Genomic DNA, 19613 nt, shown 5'->3' with positions numbered 1-19613 from the left:
AGTTGATGAGTCAGATGTTTGGAAAGAGGGGGAAATAAAGTGGATGGAGAGAAAGATGGTCTTGAGAAATCTTAGTGAGTGTGGCAAAAGGATACAGATTAGGGCGCCTGAGTGGCTCAGATGATTAAGCGTCTGCCTTCGGCTCAGGTCATGGTCCCGGAGTCCTGGGATCGAGTCCCGCATCGGGCTCCCCGCTCTGTGGGAAGTCTGCTTCTCCCTCTGCCTCTCTCTCTCTCTCTCTCATGAATAAATAAATAAAATCTTTAAAAAAAAAAAAAAAGGATACAGATTATTCAGAGAGAGCAAGATGTGAACTAGGGTCTGTGCCCTTGAGTGCTTTCATCCCTAGACTGTAGTTCTATGCTTCTGCCTTTGTTTTATTAGTTCATTAACTGTTTCTCTCCACTGAAATTTCTACCTAAGTATAAATGAGTATATCTACTTTGGACTGTCATAATAAGAATAGTTACAGATTTGTAGAGTATATTTGGTGATTCAAGAGATTTCTGCCCCAGGGCAAACAGTTTCTAGGAAAAGACCATTTTGTGCTATCATATCAAATGGTGCTATTTAATAAAACATAAAGCAATGTTCAAGGCAATGTATAAAAACTGGGCTTTTCAAAGGCACATACTTAGCAAATACAGACTACGACCCATAGAGTATTAACACAGAAAATGTTACTTTTACTGTAATTGTTAATACTTTATACATTGGTACTAAAACTGAAAAAGCTGTACTTTTAGAAAAAGAACAAAAATAATTTTCTACTTCCCTATATTATATTTTTAGATATTTTGAACAAGTAAGTTAATCTCAGTTTATATTAATAGGAAAGTATAGACTGGTGTAGAACTTTATACTAGTTGGTGGCATGGGAGTAGGAACTCTGATGTCATTGTATTTTATTCTTCTATTCTTTTACTTTATGAGTACATTAAAATTATTAGGACTGGGATCCTAGGCTCAAATTATATATATAATCAAAGTTGTATGTAAATTTTTAAAAACTGATGAATCTTAATATTCTCCAATTTATAAATACCCAAATTATCTACATTATCTGTTGTATTTATTTTAATAAATCCTTATTAGTAGCCTTTTGTGTTAACTGAAATTAGTATAGAAGCATCCTACAAAGTTAATAGCCAGCATGCCTACAATAAGGCCTGATACCGCCTTATTTCTTTTTGACCACATGTTTTTAAACAGCCATTGTTCATGAAGTATGTACACACATGTGCGTGTGTGTGTGTGTGTGTGTGTATGGGGTGGTGGTTGGCATTGCTCTCTTGGGATTTGAACTTAGAGCATAGAAGGCCAGCTTAGCTGGCCTTAAATTCACTTTGGAGGGCAGAAGGGAAAAGGGGATGAGTAGTATACGAAGAAGGAGGACGCTGTAAGATGATGATGAAATTTGGAAGCAAGGCTTATATAATCATTTATTCTTTTCTCATCGCTTACTATGTGTAGGAATAGTTCTGGGCTCTGGGGAGAGAATGAGTGCACTTGGTCACTGCCGCTTTGCTTGGTATCATGGTCTGAAGGCATGATCTGTGATCTGTCAGAATCAGGCCTAGCTGGCACATAGGGAAGTCAGAAAAGCCCTTCTTCCTATTCTTATCTTCACTTCTTTTACCTGCACCACAGTCTTGAGTTGTAAGATTCTATTTTTAGAATATTTTGGCTGTCACCATGTGGAGTTGATGTGTATATTTTCAGAGAGTATTTGGATAGGTAGACTAAAAAGGGCATCAAAGACTAAAAATTCATGGAAACTGGGAATGTTTTTAAGATAAGTCCGTGAGTCATCCTGGCTTGCTGAAACTGGAGGCTTGTGGGAAGGGACATTTAACTCAGCTCAAATAATCTGGGGTAAAAGGTCTGTCCCAGGGAGTTCTAGGTCCCAGAGGAGCATGTGTCTTACAGTATATTTACATTAGTATTATTATTTGTCACAATCAATGTATAGTCTTTAATCTTTGTTATTGTCTAAAATATTTTTTTTTTATTTAGCCTAGCCTGGAAACCTAATTATCATTTTTAATGTTTCTTTGAGAAAAGACACTAAATTCTAGGCAGCTAATTAAAGACAAATATGTGGAACATCAGCTCCTAACATGGGATCTCCCTTAGCTAGTGTTTTCAGTGAGGTCCTAGAGTTATCCTTCTGTCTCATAACCTCCCTGAAACCTCTAGGAGGTCCATACCGTTTTAGGGTTTTTTTGTTTTTTTGTCTGGTTCTTATTTTTGATGGCAGACTCTTGGACTTTAACATCTGATACTCTTGTCTATTCCCCAGCAGCCTCATCACAGAACATCCAATCACAGATGAAATTACAGGAGGGTAAAACAATGCAAATTCTAAAACTGGTGCCAGGACACTTTTATACAGTTAGATTTTTTGGCTTAGGGGGACAGGTTTTAAGAATTACGTAGGTGATTATATCAGACTGTACCTTTGTGAGCTGCAAAGAAGTAGTCATCTTTTTAAAATTGAAGTTGTTAGTTTTTTTCTCAAGTCACATGATAAATGTCATTAGTGAGTGATTTAATATTAGTAACCTAAGTATTATTTTAGGATTTATCGAGTCATTTATTATTTCAAATTAGACATTTAAGAACATAGAGAAGTGTTGTGTGACAGAATCTGTCTTTTCTCACTGTAGATGGCTCTTTTTTTCCTTTTCATGATCGGGACGTTTCTTCTTTTAAAAACCAAGGTGTTACTGTTTTATTTTCCCTTGGAATGAGAATGAATTCAAATGCATTTTTAAAACTCATCAGGGTTTTGATTTTTAGAAAAGAGAAGGGAGGAAACACATGGCCTTTCAAAACCAAGTTTCCAAATTTCCTTTTTAACCTGGTCCTCTGGTATATCCTTGTCCATAGACCTCTAGCTCCAGCCAGCTGGATAACTCCCTCTTGAGTAAAACATGCACATGTCTATCTTTGTTTTTCTTGTCACACTGTTCCCTGTGCCTTCACTGCCCTTTCTCCTCTCTATCTCTCCAGGAGCCCTCCTTCACAAAGCTTTTCTTGGCCATGTACCCTGGAGCAGTTCATTCCTTCATCTGATCCCATTCCCTTTAGCAATTGCTCGTGCACTTCCTTGTGCCATTCCTTCTGTAACTCCATTGTCTTGACCTATTTAACCTTTTTTATTATTTACCCCTTTACTCTTTGTATTTTTATCCCCAACACTAGGGAGTGCTCTTGGATTTGTTGATTTGATATGTATCAAGAGATAACCCCCTTAATCAAGCATAATTTCAAATAGTGATATATTCTGGTTGCTAAACACTAATAAAGTTTGGTGCCACACCAAATTATAGGAAGTTTTTTTTAATGATATTTATCATAAGTTAGCAATAAATTCAACTGATGTTGACTCTATTTAATGAAGGAATCAAACCATTAAATCATTTATTAGCACAAAAGAGTTATTTTCAAGAGTTATAAAATGAGATATAATTCTCTCTTCCCTGTCAATGCAGAAGTATTGTGGTGAGTGTGGAAGTGAGGAGGGCAGCCTGAAATAAAGAAAGGAAGGAACACTAGACTGGGATTTAGATGACCTAGGCTTCAGTCCTAGGCTTTAGTTTCACTAATTAGCTTTGAGAGTTTGGACAGGTCCCTTTGTTTTTCCAAACTTTTTTCATCTGTAAATTAAGAGAGTTGAATTAGGTAATCTGTAAGGTCTCACTGGACTGTTAAATTCTGGATATACATGAAATTTTAAAAAATTCTTTAAGTAGGTCAAGCAACTTCAAATAAACATACATTGGTCAGTAATTTAAAAACCTCACTCTGCAATAATTCCAATCTTTTCCAACAAACCCATTATTAGTGTTGCTAAAATAGAGCAAATAACAGATTCACATTTAATCATTTTTACTTTCTTATCTGCTCCATAGAAATAGGTAAAGGAATAGAAAAACAAAGGGATATAGATATTTAAGGACCTACTTTGACATAGCACTGTGTTTGTTGCCATAATACTGTACCTGTTTAATTAGGTATTTCTTGAATAACCAAGAGTTATCTATTTTGTCAAAAATAATAGCAATAACTTTAAATTATTATATATTATGTATGTAATATACGTAATTATACATTACATTTATTATGTAACATACAGCTTCTGAGGATGGCTTGTTATGTGGTTTGGGGCAAGTTGTTCATGATCCTTTGGGTTTCATATTGCTACCTGTACCCTGAGATAGTTGAAACTCTGTCATCTCTTATGGCCACTTTATTGAGTCCTCATAATGTCTCCTAAAGTGGTGGCTTAAATAGTCTAAACTTAATCTTACTTTATATTTTTTTTCTACAGAAAATGCAAAATTTTATCATATGTACTTAGAAAAGATTTTCAATTATAGGCACTTTATGAGCATTTCTAAAATTTGGAAGTATGGCTTAAAATTCTTATAAAATTGCTACAAATATATAGGTCTTAGACTATGGGGAAAACAAAAGAAATTAAATAATTTTGGTATAAGTATGTTCCTTAACCAGATGTTAATTTAAAATATCTTGTTTTTGTCATGTGTCTTTCTTTATGGAATATAGTCATTCTTAAATACCTCTAAATATATTTTGTGATTGCATTTTACTTAGAATATAAGTCTTGGAATTTGAAAGGCAAATGTATTAATCCACTGAAGGAATCAGTTACTCCCTGTTAGGTGCAATCACAGAAAGGCATTTGTAATTTTGAACTGGAGTAGTCAAAGGAGTAAGCTTTGTTTTTATTTTTATTTATCAAATGAAAACTTAAGCACAGATATATATTGTTAAAGAGTTTCATATAGTTTTACACACCCATGTTCATAGAAGCATTATTAACAAGAGCCAAGAGGTGGAAAATGTCCATTGGTGAATGAATGGATAAACAAAATGTCATGTATACATACAATGGAATGTTATTTAGCCTTAAAAAGGAAGGAAATTCTGACACATGCCAAAACATGAATGAGCCTTGATGACTCCACTTATATAAGGACTCTAAAGTAGTGTAATTCATAGAAACAGAAAGTAGAGTGTTGATTGCCAGGGTCTGTGGCGAGTTGTTTAGTTGGTATAGAGTTTCAGTTTTGCAAGATGAGAAAGTTCTGGAGATTGGTTGTACAACAATGTGAATATACTTAACATCATTGAACTGTACACTTAGAAATGATTAAGTACATTTTACGTTATGTCTTTTTACCATAATTTTTTAAACATTTCATACAAAATTAATATAGTACCTCTAGACATGATCTTTCGTTCATTGGTAAAACAGTTGATTCTGTGAAAATGAGTAAAGGAAAAGCTCATTGAGAATGGATTTGGGGGGGGCACCTGGCTGGCTCAGGCAGAAAAGCATGCAACTCTTGATCTCGGGATTTTAAGTTCGAGCCCCACATTGGGTGTAGAGATTACTAAAAATAAAAAAAAATAAAATTTTAAAAAATGGAGTTGGGAAGTTCTGAAGGGGCAACTCTCAGGCATGTGCCACTTGTCACAGCCTATTTACACACTCCAACCCTCAGGAAGAGGCTTACCTTAACACCCCACCCAGCAGGAGGAGGATTTTCTCCTGGCCCAGCAGCAACCCAGCTAATTAAAAGTTGCCACAACCCAGAACTGTCACCCTCTTCCAGTGGATCATTCTAAATAACCCCTGCCAGCTTGTTTTTCCCTCTATTAAAAGGATGCTTTCCTCATTTGTTCTCAGGACTTGCCTATAGTTCACCGTGGTTTGCATGTCCAAAATTGCAGTTCCTCTGCTATCCTCCCATAAACTCATTTTGCTGGTAAACTAACTGGCTAGTTTATTTTTGTTGACAATTCTTTTATTGTTTTTTCAGCTTACAGTAAATGGCTTTATAAGGAGAATGCATAGCTGTTGCCTAAAAAAGTACCTAATGGCTAGAAAGTAGCAAATAACAAGGAAGACAAACTTGCCTTTGTTTTTTGCTTTACAATTTTACCAAAAACTTCACAACCTGGAAGATAGGCCTGGCAGGCATTGTTATTTTCAGATCTTTAGAAGTTTCTGAGAGTCATAGAAATTAAGTCACTTGTGGATGAACACTGTAGTGGAAATGGGCTTAACAGGTTGTTTTGTCTCTTAGCCCAGTGCTCTTGTCTCCCCATCACACTAGCCAAGCAGGAAAGCAATAATCAATTCTCTGACCTATATATTTTCTCTGACTTTATCTTATCTTATACTGCTATCTTATCTATATAGTATCAGTACTTTTGAATATTAAATCTGAACAAAGTCATAATACCACCAGAGGTAATCTAAAGAAAAACATCTGAAATACTCAAAGGTACTGTAAGGGCTGTTGTATGAGATTAAACTAAAAAGTGATATTTATTTATATAAATTTATATGTTTAAATCATATATATGAATATACATATGTAAGGTATAAGAAATGGTATTTAGCCTGAGAAGATGAAGTTGACTTCTATATCATGGAGTGGCTAGGACAAAGAAAGTATATTCAAAGAGAATTATGGAAATGTTTGCCAAATTTCACAGTGTAAGAATCTGAAACTATTGGTAATTGGTGAAAAGGAATAAATTCAGGACCAATAGTATTTTACCCATTGGATATTCCAGCTTACGGAACTGTTAGCATAAGAAGATTATGGCCACAGTTCCCATTAAAACACATACACACTTGGGGCACCTGGGTGGCTCAGTCGTTAAGCGTCTGCCTTGGGCTCAGGTCATGATCCCAGGGTCCTGGGATAGAGCACCGCATCGGGCTCCCTGCTCAGCGGAGAGCCTGCTTCTCCCTCTCCCACCTCCCCCCCCCGCTTGTGTTCCCTCTCTTGCTATGTCTCTGTCTGTCAAATAAATAAATAAAATCTTTAAAAAAAAAAAAAAACACATGTACACGCTCCAATGGTATCTGCAATCTTTTTTTTTTTTTTTTTTTGCTAAAAGGAAACACCATTTCAATTTTCTTAAATCCTTAAGATCATTAGTGGCACTAAGGGGGATGTTTGGACTTTGAACTCCCAGATTAGTACAGGGAGGAAGTTTTATGACTGCTTTTTCTGAGAAGTCAAACAAAATGTGAAAATGGGGTGAGAAGGAAACCACTTATCTGCATTTTATCTTGGCTTCCAGGATGTGAGGCATCATTCTTTTATATCAAAAACACATTTAGGGCGCCTGTGTGGCTCAGTCGGTTAAGCGACTGCCTTCAGCTCAGGTCATGATCCTGGAGTCCCTGGATCGAGTCCCGCATCGGGCTCCCTGCTCGGCAGGGAGTCTGCTTCTCCCTCTGACCCTCCCCCCTCTCATGTACTCGCTCTCTCTCATTCTCTCTCTCTCAAATAAAAATAAAATCTTTAAAAAAAAATGTATTTCTTAAAAAAAAAAAAAACACATTTATATGATGACATAATCATAAAATCCCGTTCATAGGGAAAAGGAAAAAAATGCCAAAAGGTGGGGGGATTTGGGGCAATAAAAGGTCTGGGAGAAAAATACACAACTGACTCTTGAATAATGCAGGGATTAAGGAATGCTGATCCCCTGCATGGTCAAAAATCCACATATAACCTTTGACTCCCTCAAAATTTAACTGCTAATAGCCTACTTTTGACCAGAAACCTTACCATAACATATAGTCAATTAACATACTTTCTTATAGTATTATATACTATATTCTTAATGATAAAGCTAGAGAAAAGAAATATTATTAAGAAAATCATAAGGAAAATACATTTATAGTATTGTATTTATTGAAAAAAATTTAGGAATTTAAGTGGCCCCCTGCATTTTAAACCCATGTTGTTCAAGGTCCAAAATATGTATATATATATCCCTTATATTTTTTTAATGATGGATTTAGATATAATCTGCACATGGTGAAACTCACTGTTATTTATTGAGCTTCTAGTGCAGGACCCTTATGGACTATGACATCCTGTAGTGTGCATTTTATACACCTTATTTAATGTTCATAGCATCCCCATAAAGTAGGTATTATTTAATCATTCCATGATGCAGAAACAGACTAAAAACTACACAGCTGGAAAGTAATGAAGCTGGGACCTAATCCAGATCTTTCACCTTCCCACATCAGTGACCTTTTCCTAATGCAGGACGGGTTCCCTGTTCATACAACGGATACTGTTTTACTGTCCAGTAATAATAGCAAACATTTATTGGATGCTTACTAAGTGCCAGGGACTATATCTAATGCTTCGCATGTATTACCACATTTGATCCTCATACTCCTTTGGGCTGCATACTATTATTCCCTTTTTCCAAGTGAGTGAACTGACTTTCTTGGATCTTCTCCATCTAGTACTAACCCTCCCATATTAAACTCAGAGTAATCACTCTTCAGTTTGTAACACTTATTGATTCACTCAGCTCATCTGTGTTACTGTCTTTTCCCCTTTGCAACTTCCGAGTCCATCCCTATTTATCTGCTCTTTGTGGGAAATTTTATCATTTCTCTCACTTTCTGCCTTTATCATGATCTCTGTTCAGGCAAACTTGGAACCAAAATGTTTCTTTCCTTTTTTCTGTTTTTGAACTCCTCCATCCATTCTTTCAGGCTCTTAGGTGACTGTACTACTACTGAGTTACATAAAACATTTTTGCCCTCTTGTTCTGCTTTCAGGCCATTTCCCCCCTCATTCCCTCAGATGCTGCAGCTTACCCTTGCCTTGCTGGAAAGGACCTCCATTCTGTCCTGTCTGCCCATCACTCACTGACCTCTTGGCCATTTTTTGGCCTAGCCTCTGACTGGTCCACCCCCTGTAAGGGCTGCCCTTTCCTTTCATTCATCCAGGCAGTCTTTCCAGCTGAAACCATCATCCTCTTTCCTGAGGACGTAGGGGAGGTTAAAGCAGAAATTTTCCCTGCTCATCACCCTGACTCAGTAGGAACTGACTGGACTCTTAATCATCCACCACCTTCAGAATCTGTGCTTCAGTTCTAGAGTATATCTCGGATCGTTACCTGTCCATCGTATCCAGTTGTGTGAAGACCCTTTCTCCTCTACTTCTGCCTTTTTCACCTCACTGATACCCAAGATCTTACCTGGGGTGGAAAATACATTATACATCACATTTTAGACTAGAACCTAGAAGAGGCCTTATAGTGTCATTTGGTTTATCCCTATTATAGAGATAAAATCCTTCTCAAACTCTTCTTGACAACAGTTACCTACATTTTTCATTAAAAATTTCTCCTAACAATGTTTGAGGGTACTTGTATACTAGACATTGTTACAGATACATTGAGGAATAAGGACTGTGGCTCTGGCCCTCATGACCTTTATAATAAATGGAGGAAGGCATTGAATACCTCCTTAAGAAAAACACTGCAGTTTCCCTTTGGGGGAATCTCTAGTGTACAAGGTGACATTGACTGTTATTTTTGTGTAGTCAGTAAATGGAAATGGATTTTTAACAATATCACTTGTATATTAGTGGTTAGTAGAGAGATATAAAAACATGGTGTTGATTTGCAGCTTTTGGTTCCAACATAGCAAAGAAGGATGAATAATTTTGGAGAATAATATATAGTACATACTTCTTCATGTCTTGAATATACTCCTGAAGCTACTCAGTATCTCTAGTTGGTTGTTAGGCGTGTGTTTTTCTTTTGTTTATAGCAGGTTAAATAGATGTAGATATTGTTAAAAGAAAAAAAAAGCGATTTTAATGTGTAAATCACCTGGGAATCTTATTAAAACACAGATTCTGGTTTAGTAGTCTGGATTGAGGCCTGAGATTCTTTATTTCTAGCAAGCTTCCGGGAGATACTTTTCTGCTGGAGTACAGCATTTTGAATAGCAAGGGAATGAAGGATTCTTAATTTCTTTGATAATCTCCTACTATGTATAATATGGAAAAAGAAGAATTAAAAATGTTCTTAAGCTATTGGTTTAAAAATATATTTAAGAAAACCAAACAATGGCATGCATTTCTATAGAACATTTAGTTGTTTTTTATCCCAACAGAGATTTTCTATATCTTTTAGAAAAATATTGATCAATAACTCTTGCTCATTTTACCTGAATCAAAAGGGCAGTTGAGAAATGTCTTCAATATCTATTTTCACAGTAGTAGTTGCCATAATAATATTTATTTTCTAGATACTTTGTGGCCTTCATTCAGTTTGTTAATCCTCAGCCATTTGCTGGATACATCTACTCTTGCAAGCCTTTGTGGCTATAGAAATAATAACACTGCCCCTGCCCAGTCTGTGTGGGACACACTTAAACAGACTAAAAGGACAGTTGCATGATATGATAGAGGTAATCATAGTGTGCTTTGAAGGTTTCAAAAGAAATACATATTCAATACGTTTAAGTGCAAAACAGAGTTAATGTTGGAGGGGCTTCTTACAGAGGGCTAGCAATTTAAACCGCAAAGCAACTCTGTGTTTTGGGTAATCTTATTACCCACATTTTACACAGGAGGAATTGTGGCTCCAGGAGTTTCAGGTCCAAGCCGTGGGGCTAGCACATGACGGAGAGGCCTGGAATCTGGTTGGTCTTAATTCACTTCCTGCCTCTTGCCCCTCTACCACACTCCCTCCGTTCCATGTGTCTTCTTAAGTCATTACCTGGCTAGGATTATTTCCTAGTCTTGTGCTTACTCTTGTTAATTCTAGGAATTTGGATGTCCTAAAAATTAAAAATTTTACTGATTTTTCTTTTGGGAGATGATAACTACCTTAGACTACTTAGGGGATAAAGTTCGTTCTGACTGGCAAACACCCTGAATTTTAAAAAGCTTTAAGAAAAATCAGCCTTTCCAAAACAAAAAACAGGTCTGTTAGAGAGTTTTGTTTTTTTTTTTTTTTTAATTTGAGACAGAGAAAGAAAGCGTGAGTGGGGGGGGGGGGACAGAGGAAGAGGGAGAGAGAAACCTCAAGCAGACTCTCCATTGAGCATGGAGCCCGACGCAGGGCTCGATCCCAGGACCCCAAGATCATGACCTGAGCTGAAATCAAGAGTCGGGTGCTCAACCGACCAAGCCACTGAGGTGCCCCAACCTATTAGAGATTTTTAAGGAAGTTCTTTTAATATACATAGGGATAATTTGCTGTAAGAATTAATTAAACTTTTGGTATATAAGTAGAGGTTTCTAAAGGACTTGGATTACTTCAAAACTATTGGATTACAAGTATTGTTTATTAAAATCTGGTTTATACTTTCTTAAAAAAGAGTGTTGTTTTTTTTTTTTTTTTTTTTAAACACCTCTCTAAGTAATTCAAAATTCAGATTTAGGCTTGTTATGTATGAGCAATACATTATAGAATGTGCTCTTTTCTCAGTATATGTTATAAAATGTTCTGTTTTCTCAGTTTAAACTCTTATAATTGTGGATGGTATTTTCCCTTTAATTTGGTTAAACTCTTGGAAAAGAGGATTTAATGGTTTGATTATTATCAATGATAATGACAGTGCCAACATTTATTGAGCTCTTATTCTGTGTCAGGCATCCTACATTTAGCAATATCTTATTCCTCCCAGCAACCCTGTTATCATCCATAAAGCCAGAGACTTATGTAATTCACTCAGTGTATTTACCTAGTAAATGAGAAAGCTAGGATTCTAATGTTGGTAGACTGACTGGAGAGTCAATATTTGGAACCTAGATAACTTCTCTAGATCAGGAAGAAAAGGCCTAGAAGACATCAAAGGACTTGACTTTTAATGGGAGGGGCTCAGATTATTCCTGACATAAGACACACCTGTGTGAAAATGTGGCATGGATGGAATAGGGTACAGCGAAGGAACAACTTTGTGGCATTCTTGTCTGCTACAACTTTTACATTTAATCATCACACATCAACCCTGTGAAGTAGTTATTTCCTCATTGAAAAGAAAAGAACAGGTGATTCTCCATTTACCCCATCATTTTGAAGACATTGTACTCTCTTGCTCCCCACAATGTTATTTTCTCTTTTTCTCTGCTTGCTTCGCTGCCATTTCTCCCACTCTTCCCTTAAGTGTTCCCCCGGGGTTCAATCCTTGTTCATTTTCCACGTGCTCTTTCCCTTGTGACCTCAAACTCTGATGTGATTTTCATTACCAGTGACTCCTCCATGTGTCTGCAGTGCTAGTAGAGCCTACTGGATACCTCCACCCAGCAGGTGTCCACAACTACTTCAGACACAGGATGTTTAAAATTTCACCCAGTCATCTCTCCAGATCTGTTCCTCTTCCTTTAGGCTCTGTCCTGGATCCTGACTTCACCATCTGCCACCAGCCATGCCAGAATCTAGGACTAATCCTGAACTCTTCTTTCACTCTTAACTCTTGCATCCATATCAGTCACCAAGTCTGTAGATTTTACTTTCATATCTGCCTATCTTGACCATCACCAGTGCAGCCCTCTAAATTCAGGTTTCCATAACTTCTGCATTATAGTGGTGTCCAAGCTGGCTGCCCATCAGAATCACCAGAGGAACTTTGAGATCACAGTCCTGGGCCCTATCCACAGAGATTTTGATTCAGTAGATCTGGGGTGGGGCCTAAGATATCTACACTTTCTTTCTTTTCTTTTTTTTTTTTTTAGATTATTTATTTATTTATTTGAGAGAGAGAATGAGAGAGAGAGAGAGCATGAGAAGGGGGAGGGTCAGAGGGAGAAGCAGACTCCCTGCTGAGCAGGGAATCTGATGCAGGACTCGATCCCAGGACTCCAGGATCATGACCTGAGCCGAAGGCAGTGGCTTAACCAACTGAGCCACCCAGGCGCCCGAATCTACACTTTCAACAAGCAGATTGTTCTTATGTGGGTGGCCCAGCAATATAGAGATGTTTGAGAACCACTGATCCAACTGGTTTCTCTGCCTCTTGAGGTCTCCTCTTCCCCTTCAGTCCATCTCCCATCGTTTCTGCCATTATCTTTTAAAAGCTAAATGTGATCCCCTATTTTTAACCAATTAAGCATCTCCCCATTATCTACCAGGCAGATTCTAGCCTCTTCGGCATAGTTTGTAAGGCTCTCCCAGGTCTGCTCTGACCCATAAGGCTCCAGTCATCGTTCTTTGTAAGTATCTGCTACCTCAAGCCTGCTTAGTTTCCAGAATAAATATGTTACTTCTTGCTTTGGGGCTATTTATACATATGGTTCTCTCTGCAAGAAGGCCTTCCTCCTCTCTGTTTGGCAAATTCCTCTTCCTTTTCTTCAAGAAACAATTCAAATGTCTGTTCTTGAAGTCCATCTCGTCCCCTCTCACCTGCCCTACCACTGTTCTTAAGACTGTCCCCTTGTCCTTAAGACTTACACTTATCATCCTGCAAAGCAATAGATTTTTTATGTCTGTCTCCTTTTTCTAGTAAATGAGTTTTGAGAAGCAAGAACCAAATAACCTCCCCCAAATCACTTAGCTCAGAAGGGGTGGAGAGTCTGACCTGAAAGTCTGTTCTATCTATCTATCATGCTGTGTGATTGTAAGATACAGATCAGGTTAAAAATAAAAACCTGTTGGTGGAGGGTATTTGAAGGAAGCCGCACTTCAGATATACCATTTTTCCTCCCACTTGTATAAAGGTATAACTTACACATAATAAAACTAACTCTTTTTAGTTAACAGTTGTGAGTTTTGACAAACACAACTGTATTGTAACCATGTAACCATGCAACAATTACATGACCATTACATACAGTTGTGTAACCATTATATGACAAACACATACAGTTGTGTAACTATTACATGATCTTTATCATACAGATAAACTTGTATGATTAGTGAACTAACTAATGTTTGTAAATAAATCAATCCTACTTGGCATGAGCATTATGAAATAATCAAAATGTTCTAAATGGAAACGATTTCTTGAGAAAAAGTTACCCCTTAAGGGTCCAGAAGGGTTAAGGTAATGTGTCTTAGTAATTCTTATTATTAAAATATAGTCTTTTTTTTTTATAACTAAAGAACATTTATTCATTTTTCACTGACTTTATCTTGAGCATGTAACTAAACTGTCTCTACCCCCCCACTCCAACCTGAAGAAGGGTTAGTACAGTGAATGTTATAAAGCAGATATGAACAGTTTGAAGGACTGGAACCAAGATTAACTGACAAACAACTTCGATCTAAATTATCATAAAAATGTTTTAAGTAAAAAAAAAAAGGGAGGGGAAGGGGGCAATGGGGGTTTCAGATTGAACAAGATCCTCATATTTCATCTAATACATTCAGTCCTGGCTAGAGTATACCAAAATGGAAACAGGATTACTATAATACAGAACTTCCACTACAGCACGCTGTACACACCTATGTTCCAAGCCCACCCCCATCCCCCTACTGCTTCTAACTCAACTATTTCCCGGCCTGTTGGGCCTGCCGATGAAGGAGCACGTAGATCTTCTCTTTAATCCAGTCTTTGTTATAGGGCTGGTATGTCTGGGTATCAGCTCGGTAAACAAGGCAGCTGAGGTCTGCCAGATCGTCAATAAAATCAAACAACTGACTGATATCATATGTGATATAGGGGCTGTTGGGATTCATTCTCTTCAGATGTTCTTCATACATTTTACAAACACCTTCCATGCATTCATTCACAGATATATAGTCAGCATAAGTTCTGCCTTCCGGCCTCTTGGTAGGCTGTACCAGCAAAATGGTGTGAGACATCGCGCCAAACTCTCTCGCTGCAGCCTCTTGCTCCTGAACTTATTTTCTATAATACTTAGCTGTAGGTTTGCTTAAATTTAATTTAAAAGGAGGATAAGGAATTCATTGCCAAAGAAGACAGCTCTTTCTACTTATGGAAAGACCAACTGCTTAGAAATTTTCTGAATTTAGGTGTAATTCAGCTTCCTAAAACTTCTTCTCATTGGTTCTAATTCTACACTCTAGAAATAGAGAATAAATCTGAGCTCTCTTTAGGTCTTTTAGCAACTGATGAGGCCTCTTTCTTTTCTCCAGGCTAGACATCCTTAGTTTTTTCCCACCTTTCTTTGTGGCATGGCCTCCAAAGCATTCATGATCCTAGACCAGCTCTGTCAGATGCAGCACCTAAGAAAGTGTGAGACTTGGTGTATCTCTTGTCCTTTTTTCTACTAAGGGAAATTTTGTAGGTCTCTTTTATTTTCTTTTCCTTGAAGAGACATGATTGATAGTCACAGTTCTATCTTAAAATATCACTTATACCAATAATTGAGGAAGGAATTGATGGAAATTGTCTCCCTTAAAATTAATGGATGTGAAGACTGAGTGATACTGGAATAGCTGCTGGGATACCTGAGGCTCTTGACCTCTCTGAATCTCACTGTTAAGTTAAAGAGATCATGGGGCACCTGGGTGGCTCAGATGGTTGGGCGTCTGCTTTTGGCTCAGGTCGTGATCCCAGGGTCCTTGGATCGAGCCCCACATCGGGCTCCTGGCTCAGCGGGGAGTCTGCTTCTCCCTCTCCCTCTGCTCCTCCCACTGCTCATGCTCTGTCTCTATATATATCTCTGTGTCTCAAATGAATAAATAAAATCTTAAAAAAAAAGATAAAGAGATCATATCTAAATCTAAATCTAAAATTCTACAGCCCTAGTTTAGGGAAAGGTTTCCATGTAATGGCTTAAAATTGTTAATAAGCTCAAAATCACTAACACATGAAGGCATAAATATGTTAATAAACATAGTAATAGTTACAAAATATAGGACAATTTGACAAATAAATCAACTAGAGTTAATTTATATTTGTGCCATATTGATCCCTCCCCCACCCCAAAGCGTTGCAAATAGAGAATTCCTAAGAATGTTATATAAAACCCATTTGAATTTTGGTATTCCTTGATGACAGACTTCAGTGGTGGCAGGAAGCATAGGGTTTCAATTAACTGTTTTCTCTCTCTCTTTTTTCCCCTAATAAATTCATGATATGGAATCCTATTCGTAACTGTGTAGAGGGCGCCTGGGTGGCTCAGTCGGTTAAGCATCCACCTTCGGCTCAGGTCATGATCCCACGGTCCTGGGATCCAGTCCCGTGTCAGGCTCCCTGCTCAGTGGGGAGTCTCCTTCTCCCTCTGCCCTCCCCACTGCTTGTATGCTCTCTCTCTCAAAAATAAATAAATAAATAATCTTTAAAAAAATAACTGTGTAGAATTCAGATACTGACAGTATACTGGAAATATGTCTTCTTTTTACTCTAATGTGCATAATCTATATTTGGATTCAGTTTAACTCAAATTTAAGTAAATTAAGAAGATTTAATTTACCCCTGAAATATGTTATTTGAAACAAACAAAACCCATAGAAAGAGAGATCAGATTTGTCCTTACTAGAGGTGGAAGGGAGTGGGGAGTGTTGGAGGAAGGTGGTCAAAAGGTACAGTCTTCCAGTTGTAAACTAAATGAGCACTAGGGATATACTGAACAACATGATGACTAGAACACTGCTGTATGATACACAGGAACATTGTTAAGAGTAAATCCTAAGAGTTCTCATTACAAGGAAAACATTTTTTTCCCTTTATTCTTTTCTTCTTTCTTTTCTTTCTGTTTTATCTATATGAAGAAGATAGATGTTAGCTGAACCTATTGTGGAACTCATTCACATTATGTGTAAATCAGACCAGCAAGCTGTATGCCTTACACTTAAACAGTGAACTTTGTCAATTATGTCTCAATAAAACGGGGGAGGGGAGTCTAAGCAAATACACACATCTTTCTTGAAGAAAGGCAACATATAAAAATATGTTATTGAAACATTTGAGTTCATGAAAGGCTGGATAATACATTATTTTAAGTTTATATAAAATATATAAAGCTTCAGTATTCATGATTTTCCTTTACTGTTCTAATTCCACAATTCCACATCTTTTTTCTTTTTTCTTTTTTTTGGGGTCAAGATTTGCGGGGGGACCTGTTATTAACGGTAAATTTTCATATCATTGTATGACACTATTGTGACTCACTCATTCCCTTTACGTGGAAAAGGGAACAAGTAAAAAGCATGGATATTTGAATCTTATCAGAAGTTCTAAAGAAAAATTTATGCAAATTTAGAAAGACACAAATAACTGCAAAGACATGGAGAAATATCATGTGAATATCATCATAGGATGGCATTGTGATGCTGTGCTTCAGGTAGCTGACAGTTACTACAGCTTCCATAATGCTCATTGGAGGCAGAATTTTTAAGAGCGTTCTGACCCTGGTGAGCTGAAGTGCTAATTTGAGAAAGAGATGGTGTGTGAACTGTGGCCTTTTATAGGCTGAAGACAGGGTTTTGTTAAGTAGATGCTGATTGAATGCATGACTTGCACTGTTGGATAAAGAAATGGGGGCACTGCCTTTTTTCCCTGGAGAAAGCAATGAAGTAAAGACACTGCGCGCCTTATAGAGAGAGCACACATGTACCCCCTGAATACTGGATTGAAGTGTTGACATCAGGTTCAAGTTGTATGCCAGCATAAAGGAGGATCTGGGAAGAGCTGTAGGAAAAGGTTGCTTTACGAAGAAACTTGGAATATCAGTAAATGTACTGTTGGATTTTATTTGAAGGGTTAGAGAATAAAGGACTAATATGAAAAAAATTACCCACTCATCATTTATTCATTAAATAAGTGTTGTTTAAGCACCCTGATAAGCCTTGCAGTACACGAATGAGAAACCCAGACCCTGCCTTCAGGGAGATTACATTTTCAAGGAAAGTCACAGGACAGCGTGATGAGTGCTGTAGTGGTTTAGAAATGTGCAGGAACTTGCATGCACAGTGGGTCCCCTGACCAATGAAAATTGCCCATTTTTTGGATCCAGTTTTCCTCACCTTCAATTCCATTCTTCCTCCTAATTATCATTTTTAAAAGTAACAATTTTCAGAAGTTAAAAAAAAAAAACCTAAAGGATTATCTAGTTTCTTGCTACTCAGAGGGTGGTCCATGGAATATTGACATAGCATTAGGTGGAGCTTCCTAGAAAATGCAGAATCTTCCTAAAAATGGGCTGCACCCCAGACCTACTGAGTCAGAACCTACCTTTTAACTATGCCCCTCTCCCCTGTGATTCTTTTTCTCATTCAAGTTGGAGAAGCACTAACTCATTCCCCTTCTTTCCAGCAGGTTTTATAGATGAAGGGATGAAGACATATTGTGCCCTTTAAGTCCTCTGCACAGTAGCAGAGCTGATATTAAAACTCAGCCCATCTGTTTACTGATAGAGTCTAGAATGTCTTTTCTAATATCTCTGTTATTTCTTATCTACTCCCCTCTACCTTTTTACTCTTCCGTTGGCCTCTGTTAGTGTTGCATATTGTCAGATCTTCAGCTTCTTACTCCTGTCTCTTCCTCTCACTGTCTTTCTTAGTTCTGTCTTTAAACTTCTCTGTTGAAGGAGAGAATGGCATGGGCTAATCACACTATACATCAAAAAGGATGAGCATTTTTATTTATTCTTGATTTTGGGATAATTTTTTACCTGTTTCTCTCATTTTTTTCAACTTGTTGCTCAGAACTTACTTTGAAGTCAGCAGGAATTCTGTGTGTGATTAAGAGTGATAGAATTGGGGCGCCTGGGCGGCTCAGTTGATTGAGCATCCGACTCTTGATTTTGGCTCAGGTCGTGATCCCAGGGTCCTGGGATCGAGCCCCACATTGGGCTCCGTGCTCAGTGGGGAGTCTGCTTGAGGATTCTCTCTCTGCCTCTCCCTCTGCCCCTCCCCCACTCGCACGGGCTCTCTCCTTTCTCTCTAGATGAATCTTTTTTAAAAAATGAGTGTGTTATAATCTGTGATATTAGAAATTAGAATCTCCTTACTGATGAATTTATATTCCTTTCTTTGTTACATGGGATTATTTTATAACAGAATCCTTTTGCTCTTTGTATCAAACGCATGGAAAAAACTGTCTACCCTCTAGTTTCTGGATAGGAAGAGGAAGCTGCAGCTACTCCTCTAGTTCCTGAAGTGAGTAGAGCAGGGCTTCAGGATTTAGGAGTTTGTCTTAAGTTTTTTTCCTATAGAAAATAAATATCTAAGTAGATAAATACCCCATGTTTTAAGGTGGACTCTGTCATAGATACATAGCAGGATAATATGACAATAATAAAGAACAGCAAACAATCAGTGATAGGACCATAGTGGTACAATGCCTTCAACAAAAGTCAGCCACTCATCTTTTAAGCCACACCCTCTCATAAGAAGATTATTCTCTCTTGTCATGTAAGTGTTTTAGTTTATTTTTAACTCTGGAATATGTTTTGATTTGAGTGACAGAACCATAATTTCCATGAGTAGATAGATAGTAAGCCTCTCCTGTAAACTCTGAAATAAAACCAGCTTTTGTTTTTCTTCCAAGTCACTAGCACATCTTTCTAACAACTCTTATTTTATAGAAACATAGTTAATGTCACTTCCTGACTTTGGAGACTGTGTGATTAAACATTGTTCCATTTCTGTTTCCTTCCTTTTATCTTATTTTCTATCAATAGTGTATAGAAACAGACTAATTTTAAGTAAGATATTTTGAAACCGAATTATCTAATCCAGAGCTATTCTGCATATATAGTTTTAGTAAAGCTGACAGTTTAAATGGTGGGACACTGTAATGAGAAATTAAGTTAAATTCACTTAGGCTAGGTCTTAGGAACTGACTGAAAGGTAGGATTTTTTGTTGTTGTTGCTGTTTT

At 37.4% G+C, this 19613-nt stretch overlaps 2 protein-coding genes across 3 annotated transcripts in view; one reads left to right on the top strand and one right to left on the bottom strand.

Moving 5' to 3' along the window:
• The window catches only part of ELOVL4 (ELOVL fatty acid elongase 4), a 31563-nt gene that overhangs the window by 2659 nt on the left and 9291 nt on the right, over positions 1 to 19613 (top strand). The gene's annotated exons all lie outside the window — the stretch shown is intronic.
• LOC118000750 (enhancer of rudimentary homolog) lies at positions 13918 to 14648 on the bottom strand. Its single transcript, XM_034990609.1, has one exon. It carries the CDS (start codon positions 14626 to 14628, stop codon positions 14314 to 14316), a length of 315 nt encoding a protein of 104 aa, XP_034846500.1. The 5' UTR covers positions 14629 to 14648; the 3' UTR covers positions 13918 to 14313.

Source organism: Mirounga leonina, unplaced genomic scaffold (assembly GCF_011800145.1).
Source record: "Mirounga leonina isolate KUSES-001 unplaced genomic scaffold, KU_Mleo_1.0 Mir_53, whole genome shotgun sequence".
Lineage (NCBI taxonomy): Eukaryota > Metazoa > Chordata > Mammalia > Carnivora > Phocidae > Mirounga > Mirounga leonina.
The sequence above is the reverse complement of the archived record's forward strand: the minus strand, read 5'-3'. Positions and strand labels throughout refer to the sequence as shown.

What these genes read in the sequence shown, in the direction of transcription:
- LOC118000750 (XM_034990609.1), bottom strand. Translation starts at nt 14,628, where the DNA reads ATGTCTCACACCATTTTGCTGGTACAGCCTACCAAGAGGCCGGAAGGC.